Below are 17593 nucleotides of genomic sequence, written 5' to 3' on the forward strand. Positions count from 1 at the left end.
GTGATCCAGAACGAGAGCGCTAATATGAAGAGGTAACTACATTTAGAGTCAAACTACTATGAGTCTGTTGACACAACAATAAGAAAATAACTGCTGTATACCTACTCAGTTGTGCGCTCATCAGGATAAAGCAAAGCAGCTTTCAGGGAGTATTATACCACCAACAAGCCATGGTGCCTGGCGAGGGCTCCATGCTACGCGATCGTTGGCCCTGCAAGCGATTGGAACACTCTCTATGGCATCATGCACCATGTACCTAAGTTAGCGATGCATGGGGAAGCCAGAATGACATCTCGGCCGTCCTACATGTGCAAGTTTCTGCATTGACCATGATAAGCTTCATTCAAGGCGTAGATTTGCTCAACCAAGGTCTGGTTGGTTGCTCGACTAGGTACCTACTGTTTGCTTATGGCACGTGAAAAGACATCCCGACATGCCACCTGATTTTCGATAGTAGGGTTCCATTTACCCAACTTGCGAGGGACCAGAGTGGTCTCTTGAGGGAGAGATTGAGTGAGACTATGAATGTAGCGTTTGTGGTGTCGGAAAGGCGCTTCTGGGCAAACTTTCTCGGCTCCCTCTGATTCAGAGTAGAGGCAGAAGTGGTGTCAATGGTACAGGAAACTAACTACTAACCTAGTCCAATAAACAGAAAAGCAATGCTTATGCCACTTCCATTGAGATGGACAGGAGAAGGCGTTTCCAAAGTGAGGGACCGAGACAGATCTGCAGCCTTTCATCTGGTTGGCCCATTCCTCTACTGATCGCTCACCACCCTTCCCATGGCTTCGCTGACCGGCCAGTAACACTGACACGAACACTCAACAGCACATCCTCGCGAAGGAAATATAAGCAATTTGAGGCATTGGCTTATCCCTTTAGCCCTTTTAGCTATCTCTGCCTGTGCCCGTACTCGTAGCACAGTAAATCATTTGCCACTGACCCCGTTCTTAATTGATGTGGGGTGAATTCACGACAGGGGAATTAAAGCACGGTAAGTTACATGGAGGGGAGAGGCGCGGTCAACAGCAGAAGAGGAGGGAACTAAAGAGACAGACAGAGGAGAGATTGGAAGGGGGAAAGAGGGGGAGAAAAGGCTTTCAATTAATGCCGAGTCTGTGGTCTGCCACTCTGTTGTGTCAGTGCTTGATTCCCAACGTGTGGGATGGATATCTTGACAAGAAATAGGTAGAGAATTGTCCATTCCTTCCTTGAGGGGTCACCAACACCCAACCAACAAACATCAGCTACAACTCAGCATACTGTACGTTGAATGGAAGGTCAACAACGAAAGCACGATAATGAATGAGAAGGATAATGATTATTGACCGTGTTTATTAGGGCCGTGGGACAAACAGACCCTGCCAAGTCAGTCACCCACCTCAAAGCGGCGCGTGGATGATCTGGAATCGTACAGTGCGCGACCTAGAGAGTGTGAGTGGGCGGTCCGATCGTGAGTAAGAAATGGGAGGATCAAGGCTGGGACTGGAGAGCAATCATCAAAGGTTCAGCCAAAAAGGAACACGTATTAGGCATTCAACAGTAGGTAAGGAGATGCGTCGTAACTTGAGTTGCAGTTGCTGGTCCATGGCAAAAGTAATCTTTCGATTGCCCTCCCATCCATGACTTTCTCAGATTAGGCTCAACCCTGGAAGCTTTGGTTGAGGATGAACAGCAGACACCCAACCTCATGCTGCAGTGTGGAAGTACCAAGGTGCAATAACACTGGCAATTAAGTCAAGGGCCCGAGTATGAAGAAATGAAACAAGTAATAGGAGGGACTATTAATTAAAGCGACATGATCGGAGCTCACTTGAGCGGAGAAAATTTCGTTAACAAACGGAGGAGTTGAATTGCTCAAAGTGAATTGAGGTTGCAAGCCCAGTCCAGGTACGGTACAGTACAGCAGGTAGGCAAGGCAAGGTAAGGTATTTCACATAACTACCCCCCTTCCCCCGTTCCTTCTCGCTGCCCATTTCCCACCGGTTTTCCCCTCTCAAACTCTCTGACCTTCTTTTCCTTCATTCCCTCATTCTGGTTCCCTTCTCTTTTGATCTGTGTTGCTGTTGTGCTCACACTTGCCCTTTGAGCTGCTCACTTATACGGACGCGGAGCCATCTCCAAATCGTCGGGTCGGGTCCAGTGGTTTTCAGGGCACCCCAAGCTGCTGGGTTGGGTGTTAGTGGGAGCCACGGCAGTTCAATTGCTTTTGCTCTCGACACAACAATATTAAAAACCACAGGAGAAACCCATCGCGCTTAGCAGAGAAAAACGACAGACAGAAAACGAAAGGATTTTTACGACAAAATGAGGGTGACGGGCTTGACCGGCTCCTCAAAGGTAGCCCAGAACACAACGACTTGAGACGGCGCTGGCTGTTCTGGCCATGACGACCTGCCCGACAAGGATCCATCCACTGGCATCCACCCGGGAAGCGCCAGTGGTGGGTGGACAGCCCGCATCAGGCGCCACCACAGACAATCCCAGGACGGGCTCAAAGCCTACAAGCTCTGCGCCTCTTTCAGTCAGAAAAAAGGAAGTGAAGCAAGACTTGCTCGAACCGAATGGTTTGAAGAAACATGACGGAAAATTTTGACCGTCTAACGAAGCAAACACTGCCTTTGGGGGTGCGCAGTGGTGCCGTTACGAGCGGAACGGGTTTGACATGTTCCTGGCGCCAAATGGCCCGTTCCTTTCTTTGTATGGGTCATGCTGACCCCAAAAAGATGCCAGCCCGCCCAGAACTCCCGGGTCACTGTCACCAGCACAGGGGCCAAAAAGAATGGACTGGACTGGACAGGGCAGTAGGTCAGCACCCGCGACTGAATACGGTCAAATCCGATCTGGATGAGACAGCACCTGCACAAGTGTGCAGAAGCAGATGCTGGTCTTGAGAGGACCGTTACATTGAACATTTGTGGTGCCAGATTGTGCGACACATCCCGCGTGTTCAGGTTGGCCCCCCCCTTTCATTGGAATACATGAATGGAGCAGATACGGAGATGTCACTGAGTTCATGATACTCTAGACGGCTGTTGTTGCACTCGGGACGCATTATTTCGGCGACAACCCACGCATTTCCTTCCCCCTTCAAAATTGTCAAGCCTGGCTGGACTTGAGAAAGGCTCCACATACTGTTGTTTGCCCTCTGGTATTTGGTCTTGAGAGACAACCTAGCTGGCAAGCATGCGAAGTATTTGGCCTTTATGTTTGTGTTCTATAATCTGATGCGAGGAGATCGAGATCCTGCGCATCAAAATGGTTCAAAACATAAGCAAGACAATATCAGAATGTCGCTCGGCACTTCATGCTGTTTCAACACACGCCTGGAATCCGGGATTTGATATATGGGCATGAATTGTTCTCTTTCCAACAAGCCCTAGCATTATCCATGGAGTCATGGATTCATCATTGCTGTTCGTTTTATTGCTATCGATCGCTCACAAGGCATTGGTTGTCATATGCAGCATTCTTGTAAATGCTGGGCTCCAGATTTGGAATGAAGAATCGTGTTAACGATGTGGAGAGGAATCCCAGTTCCACTGTTAGGGATTAGGAGAACATGCACTGTCAACACTATCAGTGTCACTGCTCAAATTACTTCCTCACTAACAGCAATGCATCATTGGCTACAGGTACGACCTACGAGGGGACTCATCAACAACGCTAAGCCGAGAGCAGCCAACCAAGCGTGCCGCAGAATTGGCTCAGCCTCCCCCCGACTCAGAAGACCAGTCTTCACCGTCCGCTGAAACCCAGGCGAACCAGACTTGAAGCATTGCAGTTCATCCCAAAAGTTACTACAAACGCGCGCGCGCTTTCGTTTTGGTAAGGTTTTCATCTCCTTGTTCGATTCCTGCACTGTTTTTTGCTGTCTATGCATGCGCCGTCCCCTTCCCTTGAAGACTGAGTGCGATAGATGGTGTTGTACGGGAACGCTGTCGTTTCTCGTCGTTTCGCTTCACTTTTGCCTGCCTTGTCTGCCCACTATTCTTTCGACTTTCCTCTTTCCCCGTTGGTCGTTCAGCTAGGCCCTGGTCTGGTTGGCTAGCCCAGGTCGCCCGTACTTTTTTTTGTATGGGACTGGTCTCAAAGTGCTGCGCGTCCTTGGCTTGGTTCATTCTCCCCGTAACCGCGAAAAATTCTCCCTCACTGGCTGGTTGGCTAGGTCGCTGGCTGACCATCATCGCCCTGTCCGCTCTCCACTGTTGGCGGTGCTGGCAACTGAAAGTGGCTGCTACAGTACCTTGTCCCTTGCTCTTTTGCTTCCGCCAGGTCCTGTCCATCCTGTCGCGCGCTCGTTTCCTGCTGGATTTCCTCGTTCTACCTACCTCCCTCTCCATTCATTCTCACCCGATCCCGTCATTCCCATCTACATTCTGCCGTTTGAGCGAAGCGCGTTGCCCTGCACCTACGACCGTGCCCACCAATCCGTGCTCTTTTCCATTCCTTGCCCACTTTCCTGTCCCCTTTGACTTAGTCCATTCCCAGCACCTGGCAGGCTGACACAAGGTCTTCTCGCTGGTCTGGTTTGGTCTCTCGCACTACACTACTCTCCACACGCCGCGACGCGACTTGTCCCATCACCACCGTGTCACTGCCTCATCTTCCATTCATCGCTTCCCATCTCAGCCTTTCGTCATTGTATCCTCGTCTTCTTGGCGCTCCTCCATGGACGCATTTCGCGTGCCTGCTGATCGCTAACTCTGTCGCGCGCAGCCTGCTGGGTAGATCGCCATGAGCACCTGGATGAACGACGCCGTCCCCAACCACAATGGCAACGGCTTTCCTCACATGAACGATCCTAATTCTGTCAGCTCCATGATGGATCCCTCTGCTTTTATGGCCAATAATGGCCAATTCAATGCTGCTCAGTTTCAGAACCAGCAACAAATGGGCGCCGCCATGCCTAATGGCCCAGGCTCAATGCGCAATGCCTCACCTTCTTTCCAGAATTCTGTATATCAAACCAATTCCGTTATTCCATCGAAGCGTCCTCGCCCTCGTGACGAAAGTCTCGCTGGCTCTCCCAGTCAGAATCCCGGAATGCTTCCGACGTCGCGCTCAGAAACGCCGCAGCAGCAATCATTTGCAGGCGGGTTTCAACCCGGCGCGGTTCAGCAAAATCCCGGCCAATTCTCCCATCTCCAAGCAAACGGCTCCGCAAACGCAAGCCCTTCCCCGAATATGAGTAATCAAATGCGACCAGGAAGTGTCCCCCAGCGAGTTGCGACCGCATCGCCACATCCTTTCTCGCCCGGCGGCCAGCAATTCAATCCCCAGACATCACCGATACCCTCCGAACATGGCACTCCGCAGCCAAACCATTATATGCAGAATATGGCGCAAGGCTTCAATACAAATTTCGCCGCGTCTCCCTCGAACGCCCGACCTTCACCGAATCCGAACGCGATGGCTGGCAACCAAATGATGGCCCAACAGATGGGCCAAATGCCACAGCACATGGCCCAGATGCAGGGCAACATGTATCCTCCTCAGATGCAGCAATCTCAACAGCAGCAAGGAACGCCACAGCAGCAGCAAGGCCAGCAACCGCAGGGGCAACAAACTCCTCAACGTCAAGGAATGACCGATCAGCAGAAGATGGCTGCTTATCAAATGAGGCTGCAGCAACAGCTTCAAGGCAATGCTGCTCAAATGCAAGCGCAAATGCAGGCTCAAAATATGGGTCGTGGCATGATGCCTAATAAGCAAGTACCTGGGATACCCAATGGCCAAATGCAGCAGGGCGGCATGCGACCACAGCAGAGGATGATGGCCAACGTGAATCCCGAACAGTTCATGAAGAATCTCACAACCCTAATGAACTCGAAGGGCCTTCCGTTAGATCCCAATCCGATGGTCATGGACCGACCAGTTAACCTGATGATGCTCTTTCAAGCCGTACAAAACAAAGGAGGTTATAAACAGGCCACTACAACTCCGAATGGCTGGCCGCATGTGGCTCAGATGCTGGGACTGCAGGCTCAGAACCCTGTAGTGCCGCAAACGTTGAGAACGATTTATGAACGCAACCTCTATAAGTTTGAGGAAGTGTGGATGGCTCAACAGCAGAAGCAGAGAATGATGCAGCAGCAGCAAGCTCAGCAGCAGCAACAACAACAGCAGCAGCAGCAACAACAGCAGCAACATCAACAGCAGCAGCAACCTCAACAACAAGCACAACCACAGCAACCTCAAAGTCAAGGCGCACTCATGGGACAAGGCACACCACAAAAGCAGATGCAACCTGGGCAGCAAATGAACCAAGGTGTAATGCCTCAACCTGGGCAGCAGCCTCAGTTGCAACAGCAAACTCCCATGAAGCAAATGCCGCCCGGCCAACCCCCAGTCAATGGATTTTCAACACCGCAGTCTCAGATGCAGCCACAACCTGTGGCAATGCCAGGCCAGACCCCCCGCACCTTGTCACAGTCCATGGAAGGCTCTGCTGTGCCGGACTTCTCGAGTGCCCAGTCCCCTGCAGCTCGAAGGGCAGGAAGCATGTCGCAGAGCGAAGGACGACAGGCCTCGGTGGCACCTACGGCGGTTGCAGAGAAAATGCCCCGATTGGCCCCACAATCTGATGAGTACAGTCCATGTGCTCGGGAGCTTTCCACATTTGGAGGTGTTGATCTAAATGCTTTCAGTAAACTGGGCACAGAGCTTGAGCGATGGAAACCAGATGTGCCTCCTCTACATGAACTTGGAAATATCGACATCGCTGCTCTGACCAAGAGTTTGCAGAGTGGAATCCACGGAGAAACGCGCCTTGCCCTTGACGTATTGGCAGCTGCGTCATGCTCCATGAACCAACTGCACTTCATCCAACTTCGATACTGCGACGAGTTGATAGAGGCACTCATCGAGTGTGCCGAGGACCAGGTGGAGATGCTGGCCGAGCATACAGTTGAGGTTTCGGATGAGATCCAAATATCACCGTATGAAGATGTCCTGAGAGCTTGTCGCTTGGAGCGGTTCAACATCCGTGATTTGCCTGTTTTCGGCACTCAAGAATACGAATTAGATCGAGCCGTCGATCGATTAATATGTGTGACGACAATCCTGCGCAATTTGTCGTTCCCTGGCGAGGCAAACGAAAATCATTCTGTTCTTGCAGATGAGATTGTCATCAAGTTTCTTTGCGTTGTAATCAGATATCTCGGTACGCGGACGATGCTTCTGAGATCTCAGAATAATACGCTGGACTTTATGAAAGATGTCGTTATTCTTCTCTCCAACATCGCTGGCACAATAGAGATTCCAGGACGGGAACAGGCCCTTTGCCTTCTACAATTCCTCCTTGCATTCGCGCCAGCACCTAATCCCACAGTCTCGGATGGAACCCTCTTCTTCTCGCAATACGAACCAAGTCTGCATGCTTACCTGCCGCATGCTGTTGATGCCTTAGCAAAGTTACTGGCACGCGATGAGCCTAACCGAACACACTACAAAACTGTCTTCGCTCTTGACTCTGCTAGCAACCCCCCTTACGAGTTGCTTACGCGAGCGTTTGGTTTGGCCATAGCCCCTATTCCGGATAAGGCAAAGTCACAAGCACGTCTACCCAGCCTGCCATCTCTCGTCGAGGTTCGCAAGCCTTTCCTAATGCAAGGACTGCTTTCGGCTGAAATTTTGGCATCACTGGCCCCAGGCCACGACAGTGGTGTTGCTCAGGCTTGGCTCTCGTCTGGCAACGATTTTGCCCAGAACCTCTTCAGGCTTATCCGCGACCTCAGTCAGCTATACGAGCAGCCTCAGAACCAGGGACCTCGGGCTGCCCCACGAAAAGACCCGGAACTAGTTTACATCGTTGTTGTAGCGGTGGCACTTTTAAGGAGATTAGCCGAGAAGGCTAGGGACCCTAACGATCCTACATCCTCGATACCAGCTAAAGCCATGCCGGCACCTCATGGTCTTCTCGAGGCTTTGTCCATGCAATCTGCAGAGTGGTCAAAGGAAGAGGTGCTACAGAAACTCTCCACCTTCTTTGCCCTTGGGAGATAATTTACATATATTGGGGCTCATCCTTTTGATTATTACCACATCATTACCCATATAAGCTTGTATGTTAGTGTTTTCAGAAACATGGGATTGGTGTCTTGTCATTTGAAGCGTGTGCTTCTCGTTTAGACTTGCATTCTGGAGTCGATGGTTTGGGGACATGATAGGTGACGATGAAACTGCTTGTCAATGCACGGGTGTATACAGGATGTTGAATGGTGAACAAATTAAGATTTTAGGGACAAACAAAAATATGCTTCTATGATGCGTTTTGCATTACTCCATGTATTGTACATCCTTGGTCGTCTAAATAGGGACGACTGGTCCATATGATACACTTTTTACATCCTCATCCATATTGCTCCAAAAGCAGAACCTGCGAGAACCCTTGATACATCACTCATCATGGAGTTTCTTTAAAAACCAACGTTGAGAATCCATTTCATCGTCTCGGCGTACAGGTCGCCCTGTAATGATGTCAGCTACGAATGCAGTAAATATGATAAATACCCCACTGACCTTGATTTCAATATGTTGTGTTACGGGATTTAATCGAATATGCTCTGCCTTAATGTCTAGATCGTCCGACAAATCCTTGACCAGCTTGGCGTGGTCGCCCTTCACCTTCTTGATGATAACGATACAGCGGTTGCCTCCAGACATCCACTTGCGATAGACGGGAATTTGCAAAGATGGTGTACGCTTGATGATATATCGAAGATACGTGCCGACTTCCTTGGGGTCTTTAGCTGGTAGAGGGACCATAGGCTGCTCAAGAGGTCGTGCCTTGTAGGGAATCTTTTTGTTCTTGTTGGGGTTGATGGGCTTTTTCTGAGGGTCCGGCTTGTACGAGACGTGCTTCTTGAACGTTGGGATGCGGGCGGGGGCTGTCTTGATTGTGGTGAGGGTAGCCCGCTGTGTGAACGATATAGGCTGCTGAGAGAAAGCCTGGCGCCCTATTGAGAGGGCTCGAGAGGCGAGGAAACGCATCGTGAGGTTGTGTGTAGTAGGGTGGTGGTTCGAGGTTTGGAGTTCGTCGTCGACTGTGGTTTTTTGAGTGTTGTGGAAATCGGACAAGGACCAATGTTTTCGGAACAAGACGAGATGATCCCCCCAAGAAAAGATGTCAATTTCAATTTGCTGAATAACCTTTAGATCGTCCTGCGCTCTCACACTCAGTCTCACCTGTCGTCGCACTCTAACCGCGCCAAATGCTGGCTACAGGGAAAATCTCAAGATCACATGACTCCTAATCTCCAATCGCCGGTAAATCTGCGGGAAGCAAGCTAAACCCCACACCACCGAGTGGATTGGCGAAATTCACCAAAAATCTGCCCCTCCATCAAATCCAGTATCACGACTATCGGCGAGTCACTTTTTTGTTCTTCCCGACCGATCCCTCCTCCTTCGCTCGACCGAACTCTACCGCCCTCCCACCCTTTCGAACAAAACAAAAAATATCACCCACGATGGAGGATGTTCTCAACGCCGTCTCGGCCGACGGCTCGTCGATCATGCCCCGCCTTGCGCCAAACCTGAGCCGACATTTGCTCTTCCCTCTGATCCAGTTCGAGAGCGAGAGGGCTGAGGAGCAGGGTCTGGATGCCAAGGCCAAGGAGCTTCTTTCCGGAAAGATCAAGCTCTTGGAGGACACAAACATGACCGATTACGTCGCGACCCTCTACTGCGAGTTCCATGGTGTCGAGAATGCTCCCGAGGAGTACAACAAGAAGAGACAGGAGGTTCTTTCACAGTTGGAGAACTACGAGCAAGCCACCGCCAAGATCGCAGACCTCTTGACCCAGGATGAGGTCGTCAACGGTCTCCGAAGTGACAAGGTTGCCAACTTGGAGTTCCTCAAGAACCAGCACGGAGTAAGTGATGCATCAAAGGAGCTCTAGTCGCCCCGACGTCGTATAGCTAACGGGCCTCTCACCAGGTCACCATGGAAATGGTCAACGCTCTCTACGACTTTGGTCAGTTCCAGTTCCGATGCGGCCAGTACGGTCCCGCCGCCGATATGCTCTACCAGTTCCGAGTTCTCTCCACCGATAACGACAAGGTCTCTGCTGCCACCTGGGGTAAGCTGGCCTCCGAGATCCTCCAGACCAACTGGGAGTCCGCTGTCGACGAGCTCAAGAACGTGCGAGAAAACATCGACTCCAAACTCTTCAACAACCCCCGTGCTCAGCTCGACCACCGAACAATGCTTCTCCACTGGTCTCTCTTCCCTCTCTTCAACTGGGAGGGTGCCCGTGAACCCATTCTGGAGATGTTCTTCTCCGCTCCTTACATCAACACTATCCAGACCTCTTGCCCCTGGATCCTGCGATACCTGATCGCTGCTGTTATCACCGGCCGTGGTCGCGCTCGCAACAGCTCCATCCAACAAAAGCAGATCAAGGACATCATCCGTTACGTCCGCCAAGAGGCCTACGAGTACACCGACCCCATCACCCAGTTCGTCAACGCTCTCTACATCGCCCACGACTTCGAGGCTGCCCGTGAGGCCCTTTCCATGGCCGCTGAGGTCTGCCGAAGCGACTTCTTCCTTGCCTCTTCTGCCGATGCCTTTGTCGATGCCGCCCGACACCTCATCTGCGAGAGCTACTGCAAGATCTTCAGCCGAATGAACATCCGCGACCTCAGCGCCAAGCTCGGCTTGAACCCCGACGATGGCGAGAAGTGGATCGTCAACCTGATCCGCGAGACTCGATTGGATGCCAAGATCGACAGCCAGGACGGCACCGTGATCATGAACCACCCTCCCAACAACGTCTACCAGCAGGTCATTGAGAAGACTAAGGGTGGCTTCTTCAGGACACAGGTTCTCAACGCTGCTGTTTCAAAGTAAAGAGCATGAAAAGTTGAAAGTAGGCTTTTTTTATTTGTGTTTTTTGCAATGACTCAAATGGGGCAACGCAATCCAGAGAGAGGGACACAAGAGACCTCTTCGCCGGAAGATGGCACCCTCCGCTGCTTGAAGGGGGGAGCAAGATATGGCCTCTCTACTTATAGGAGGACCAATCCGTTTGAAAGATGGGCAGGATATAGCAAAAGCATAAGACGGAGGGGGGGAGTGATAGAGCAGCGAGGCAAGATGAAAACACGGGCCAAATGGAAGAAGCGGCGGTTTTAGAGGCCCTGTATATCCCCGGTGATGCGGTTTGCATTGCATGGCGTTCTCGGAAAAGGGAAGAGGCAAGGGGGGATAATGGAATTTACGTTGATTGTTGAAATGAACCATCTATCTACTCGCCTCAGCTCGGACGCGTTCTTTTGTGATGATCGTGCGGCACAGTGTCGTCACGTTATGTCGATTTTATGGATATTGGCAAGCTCTTCAATAAGCTAGATTTTGTCTATCATTACTCTCATAGCTCGTAACCACATGTGATATTTTCCCCCAGCATGCCAGACCGTGGTGGAAACACTCATAACTACTACAATGGATAAAATATGGATTGTCTGGCTTGAATGGTCGAAAATATTGCTACTCACCCTCTCGACTAGCAAGCCACACCATGCCCTTGAGGCTCTCAACCACGCTGTCTCGCATCCACCAAACGCCCTCGTCTTCCACTGTGGTCTCTTGCTCGTCCAATCCTTCGTTCTCGTGATGTGTGTGTGATTCTGTGATGGTTTCTTGGCTGTCCAACATGTTAGGCTCACGTAGTCGATCGCGCACAGAAGCCCATTCGAACAGTAACCTCGCCCCTTCAAGCCGCTCTCTATCTGTGCCCTCAGCAATACCCTTGGCCATCTCCAGTCTTGCATCGACGGCACTGCCCGTGTGCTGGGTGTCATCTCCCCGCTCAAGCACCACCGCTCGCTCCGCGTAACTAATACCACGAAGACTATCGAGGCCAAACACCCACTCCATGGGATCTGTACCCTTCTCGTCACTACCGAGTGCGCGAAGGGTGGAAGCGAACGCTCCCTCACGTGGTGGACGCCTACGGAGATAGAGACTCTGCGTGTCCTCAAAAGCAGCTCGAACTTCTGGGTTGGAGAAATCGAGCTCCACGTCCCAGAATTGAGGTCCACAAGCGGTTGAGAGACTGGCTATCTGATCAATTGGTGGCAGGATGCAGGGTGCTGTTCGATTCAAGACGGGTTCTGTGGATGTGTTCTTGCGCATCTTGATTTGAACCGGTGCAGAGATCGGTTGGCCAGTTAGGACATCCTTGGTAACGAGACATCGTTGTTCTGTAGCTAACACCCAAAAATGGCGAAGAGCCTGCAGATGGGAGCGATTGTCCATAACATTCGTGGGGAAAATAGGATAGAACGATACGAGTAGAGAAGCAATTGCAAGATTACTGGTACCAAAGGTCGCTGTCCCGCATCCCAAGAATAAAGCTCCAATTGCAAGATGCGCAGCAAGGTGAGACCCATAGGGAGTTTCGGCGTCGTCACGACCATGAAGAGCGCGTAGCCGACGAAGAACGGGGATATCGCCTGTTCCGGCCATGACAATGGATGCTGATATGGCCACAACATCCTGACACATTCGCGCGTTGGTTCGAGTCAGTTCTTCATCGTAAGGCGGCGTACCATTTGGATGCATGCTCGCCGTGGATGGTATCTGTGCGATCCGCATGAACTGGTCCAAATAATACAACAAAAGATCTCGGACTTTGGGGGACGCACTTCCAGAGAAGCGAAGCGCAATCGAAAAGCAAAGACCAGCAACTATGCTGTGAAACGCCATATCAGTTGACTGCAGCTTTGTAGTTGATTGTAGCTTGAACTGTGGGCGGTAAGGGCGTGGCAGATTTTTACGAATCCAAGCAAAGGTTGGCTCGATCTTTGACCACATGATGAGGTTCTTTGTTAGAGTTCTTAAGAGGAGAATGTCAGGTCGGATATAGTCGAACTGCAAGACCGAGTCTGGTATATCAATCTTGCGTGCCACGATCTGATCTTCTGACTTCATGTAAATAAGGGCCAAGGCCATGACAGCTCCGGCTGCTGCGCGGTCCAAGATATGAACTATCTCGATGTTTTTGGTAATAGTGGCATGAGAAATCAGTTTCTCTGTTACTTTCATGTCGTGCAAGCCCTTGAGATCATTGCCTTTGCCTAGGTTGATGAATCCAAGGGCGAAGCCGGCCGCCAGTCGGTAACACTCACTTCTTAGGGGCTCTTCCTCATCTTCTTCATCAATGTGCTCAATCTCAGATAGCATGATTTCACTCATTCTCCGATGTTGGCTGTTGGCGTAAAGAAGCCCGATACCCATTATGCCCGAAGTTTGTGTCAAAGGTGATAAGTTGAGCTCCGCTGCACCACGCGGTAACATCCTCGTAGCGTGGACGGAAAGCAAACGCGTAATCAGCGAGTCCATCGTGCCCATGTAGGATGCAGCTAGGCCTAGAAGAAGGCCGATGGAGGTCATGGTATGTTTTGGTGTTAGGTATTTGAATGCTACCCACTTTGCCACATCCTTCAGATGACCGTTCAGGCCGAGAGCAAGCAAAAAGCCAGCGTGGCGGTTGTTGAGGTCCTGATCAGGCTTGTTGTAGAGAATCCAAGACGTATCGATGCCTTGGGCTTGAGGAGATATGGCGAGTCCAGCAGCAACACCTTGATGGAAAAAGCCCCAACAGACCTTCTCTTCCGAGAACTGGGTTTTGTCTACGCCCACCGTGGTGTTTGTTGGCTTCACGATGCAGTTGAGATTGAACCCGCCGATATGGAATTTCTGCGTGATCAACGGATACCGCAGACTGTAGTACAACAGACCTCGCCCAGCAGGGATGGCCAGTGTGCCTGTAGCGATTCTTGTAACCAGCTCCTTTTGCTTCTCAAGATATGCACTCTCTGGCCAGCTTGGGTGAGGATCCAGTCGAACGAGTCTTGCTTTGCTAGTTGAAAGTAGGTCCTGAGCTTCGTTCAGGCGACGATCTTCTTTGAACAAGGAGCGAATAACAGCTTGACGTTCAGTTCCTTCGCCCTCGTCATAGCCAACATTGTTTGATTCGTCAACGCTTTGGCAGAGTAGTTTGTAATCCCAGGTAGCGTTATGTGTGGGCGTCTAAGATTCGTTAGTAGACGACCAGCGAAAAAGGTATTGCTCCAATCTTACCAGAATCTTGGAAGCGCTTGGCTTGGGGCGCTTGCCAGGGGTTAGTATGAGACTGATATCCCTACGATCAACCAACTCGAGGAGGTCCTTTGACCAAGAGGTTGGCGGATGTGGTTGACACAACGAGATGGCATCCCTCAGAGGCACAAGGACAGCTTCCGGAAGGCTATCAAGCACAGAATTTGTGATCCCGGCATCCCGCATGGCTTCCACCATTTGTACCGCACTAGTGGTTGGTTTCAGAAGTCTAAAGAATTCTTTAAACATAAGCGTTCTAGGAAGTATAGGCTCCCATCGTGGGTCTTGCGATTTTTCTGCTTCAGATAACTGCGAGCCAGCATAATAAATATCTGCTGGGGTGACATAGGAAATCCTTCGGTCTCCGGTAAGTCTTGCCTGAACCCAAGCAATGACGTCCGGCTGTATAGGAGGCTGAGGTATCGCGGGTCTAAGATGAAGATCTATGGGATGGTTAGTATTCGCCATCGAAAATCAAGAGCTTCTGCGCTCACCAGAGTCATGACGCTGATCAATATCTTCTTGTATGCCCGCTTCATATGTGGAGGTAAAGTTATGCCACTTAAACCACCGAGCGATCTGAGACATAATAACACGGAGATCAGCACGACCTGGTGATCTGAATTCTGGTGTCATGATATCCAACTTTTCTTCTTCAAGAAGCAGGTGCAGGCCCATAAACACATCAACAGCTACCTTGCGCCGACTTTCCATGCTTTTAGCCAGTGATGTCGGCATATATCCAGCCTGTCCGAATGCCGTTTCACCAAGTGCAGAGACTATGTACTCCTTGGCTAAAGAGACATGTCTGGAAATGAATGTTGCGGACAGGTTCTCCTCTGAGGATGTTGTATTGTCTGCGTCTTCATCCAATACCCATTCCCAGCCCCTGTTCATCATCCATGTTGGACATCCCAACGAGTTGGATGCTTCACCAGCCTCCAACGACTTCCAGTCTTCAGATTCTATTATTGAACTAACGGAACCCGGAGCAGGTTTTCTTCTGCGAGCAGGGAGACGGGCTTTGGGGAATGGTTTTGAATCCTTGCGAGTGAGATTCAGGAATAAAGACAGGAGCAGAATAGTCATAGCAGACCATTCTACATCTGCAGTTGACTCTTCGTAACCTCCCAACCACTGCATACAATGGAGCCAGCCAGCAAAGATTTGTTCGCCGAGAGCATGGGGTAGTATGCTACGACAAACATCTAGAACCTTGCGAACATGAGGGGATCTCGGCTCAAGTTGTATTCTAAGTTCATGCAGCCGACCTTCAGCATCAACAACGTCAACGATGCCCCCTTGTCGAGGATGGCGCACACCAACAATACTGCCATTACTGAAATCAATAACCTCAGACTTTCTCTGTGTGACGTCACGATCCAAGGCCCTGCCTCGATACTGCAAGCTTCTAGTGTTGTCAACGAAGAGAAGAGAAAGCGATATCTTTGTAAGAACACTCCAAGGCGCTTGGGTGCTCAATTCGTGCCGACCATCCATCGACTCTGAAAGAATCAGGATTGCAGAGTGATCTCCATCCACGACTTTGCAAGAGTCAACGACATTCTGTGCATGCCTGCGATCGATGACAGTTGCCAACACAGTGGCGCCGTCAGGTGTGTTCTTTTTTCCGCCTTTAGTACCTTTGGTACCTTTGTTGCCTCCGCGCTGAATCCCCAGCTCTAAAGTAAGGAGTTGAAGTCGCCTCTCGGTGGCGTCCTGAATGCCAATCAAAAGTTGACTTTGGTCATGACCATCAATAGCAAAGGGCGGTGCTACTAGGATAAAAACTTTGGTCTGAGTGCGGGCTGGCTGATGCGAATACCGCACGTTGGAGTTATTCATGGGTACGCTCTGAAGTTTGGCGAACAATATTTCATGCTGTAGCCCATCAAACTCGTGGTCCTCCAGGCCCATGTTGTGAAACCCCTCGTCAAGGCCTTCGTAGAACGGTGCCGCTAGCAGACTGCTCAAACTAGGATGAATCTGATGGGCATAGTTGGCACTTAGACGACTTCCCTGAGATTCATGTCTCCTGGCCCCTACATGGCTGGGATGCAATGGCTGTTCTGGCATTATGGCCCGGTCATGAGAAGCAGATAAGTCAGCTCTCGCCAACATGGAGCTGACCCTGCGAGAGCTCCTGCGTGCGGCACCGGTGCCTTCTTTGTCTTGCTGTTCCAAAGACGAGACGAGATCTATCATAGGCTTCTCAAGCCTCTCACTCTTCCTCTGCCGCTTTCCTGGTAAGGGGGCCCCAAAACTCTCCCGGAGATTAGGCTGCACAGGCGTTCCAGGGGCACTCGCAAAGGCAGACGGCATGGAGCTACGACGCCGAGCAGCCTTTGACTTGGCATCCTTTTGCCGATTCAGAAAAGGGTCTTCATGTTGCAGGTAGGTGAGGCGCCAGACAGTGTATTCACTAGTTTCACGGTTGATCGTAACCGCGATGATTAGGGGTTGGCTTAGATCTTGAGTCAGTGCACCAGGGATCTTGATCTCTTCCACATGTACAACTTCTTCCGCTGCATCAAGGAATGACAGCTTTTTCTTTGCAGTCTGTCTCAGACTTTTAACATTCTGGGATTCCTGGTTCGTGACAACCAGTCCGAGTTCAAGCAATGGGTCCGTTAATGAGACAAGCCGTGGCCAACGAGACTCGGGCTGCTCCAGCGGTGCCTCCCAACAATTATCCAGCGTTGAGCGAAGTGGGAGCGCTTTGGGCTTTCCAAGGCCCTCTACAGAGAAGGCGGTTTGCTGAGAGCTATTGAATGCTGTCAACTGCGAAGAGACAAATGAGTTTGGTGGGACTCGAGGAAACTTCAAAGATATAGGCGCAACGCTTTCGGCTTTTTGTTTGCGTTGAATTATAACTCCAACAGGGCCTGCGAAAGCGGATTCAACCTCGAATGGCATATGAACAATATGGCTAGTACCAGACAGAAAGTATATGTGCGCCTGTGTCTTGAGGAACACAACTAAAGCTTTGGACAAAGCCGGCCGTTGGTCTGATCGAGCATCGTCATCTTGCGTAGATTTGTCGTCCTTTGAAGCAGGGAAATATGCTAGCAGAGCCTGTATAACAGGTTCTTTTTCGAGTTCGAATCTGAACGTCTTGCGAAATATGCCACCTCGACACCATATGACACAATGTTCGGTGGTGAGTAGCTCGTCCTCGAGGTTTGCATCGCATCGATCGTCTGTTGAGATGTCCCAAGTGTACGAGGTCGACGGCGGATTGGGTGGTAATAATTGTTCATTGATGGCATGTTGAAGCCCTGAGGGCTGATGCAACCCCAGGGACTTCACCGTCGCCATGTTCCGGCAGCCGCCATAAGCAGCTTGTGTTTATTGGTTCAGTCGATCGGTCGAGGAGGTTATCGAGAGCTTCTTTAGTCGTAAATTCGAGGTCCTATACAAGTCTTTCAATGAACGAATCGAAAGTATTGTTGCGCGACAAGATATTTGTTTGTGTTAGAC

General features: G+C 50.7%; 4 protein-coding genes across 4 annotated transcripts, besides 1 other annotated feature; 2 read left to right on the forward strand and 2 right to left on the reverse strand.

Moving 5' to 3' along the window:
• Window positions 1-4737: 4737 nt before the first annotated feature.
• Window positions 4738-8007, forward strand: FPSE_04226 (uncharacterized protein; the record flags this gene model as incomplete). Its single annotated transcript, XM_009257344.1, has 1 exon — window positions 4738-8007. One exon carries the CDS (start codon window positions 4738-4740, stop codon window positions 8005-8007), a length of 3270 nt encoding a protein of 1089 aa, XP_009255619.1.
• Window positions 6067-6196: a microsatellite.
• A 413-nt stretch (window positions 8008-8420) lies between the features above and the next one.
• Window positions 8421-8994, reverse strand: FPSE_04227 (uncharacterized protein; the record flags this gene model as incomplete). The annotated part of the gene is made up of 2 exons (XM_009257345.1): window positions 8421-8471; window positions 8524-8994. 2 exons carry the CDS (start codon window positions 8992-8994, stop codon window positions 8421-8423), a joined length of 522 nt encoding a protein of 173 aa, XP_009255620.1.
• Window positions 8995-9473: 479 nt separating this feature from the next.
• On the forward strand, window positions 9474-10858 carry FPSE_04228 (uncharacterized protein; the record flags this gene model as incomplete). Its single annotated transcript, XM_009257346.1, has 2 exons — window positions 9474-9878; window positions 9944-10858. 2 exons carry the CDS (start codon window positions 9474-9476, stop codon window positions 10856-10858), a joined length of 1320 nt encoding a protein of 439 aa, XP_009255621.1.
• A 639-nt stretch (window positions 10859-11497) lies between these two features.
• On the reverse strand, window positions 11498-17431 carry FPSE_04229 (uncharacterized protein; the record flags this gene model as incomplete). The annotated part of the gene is made up of 3 exons (XM_009257347.1): window positions 11498-14044; window positions 14096-14556; window positions 14608-17431. The coding sequence occupies 3 exons, from the start codon at window positions 17429-17431 to the stop codon at window positions 11498-11500; spliced, it is 5832 nt and encodes a 1943-aa protein (XP_009255622.1).
• Between the last annotated feature and the right edge of the window lie 162 nt (window positions 17432-17593).

Source organism: Fusarium pseudograminearum, chromosome 3 (assembly GCF_000303195.2).
Source record: "Fusarium pseudograminearum CS3096 chromosome 3, whole genome shotgun sequence".
NCBI classification, from domain to species: Eukaryota; Fungi; Ascomycota; class Sordariomycetes; order Hypocreales; family Nectriaceae; genus Fusarium; species Fusarium pseudograminearum.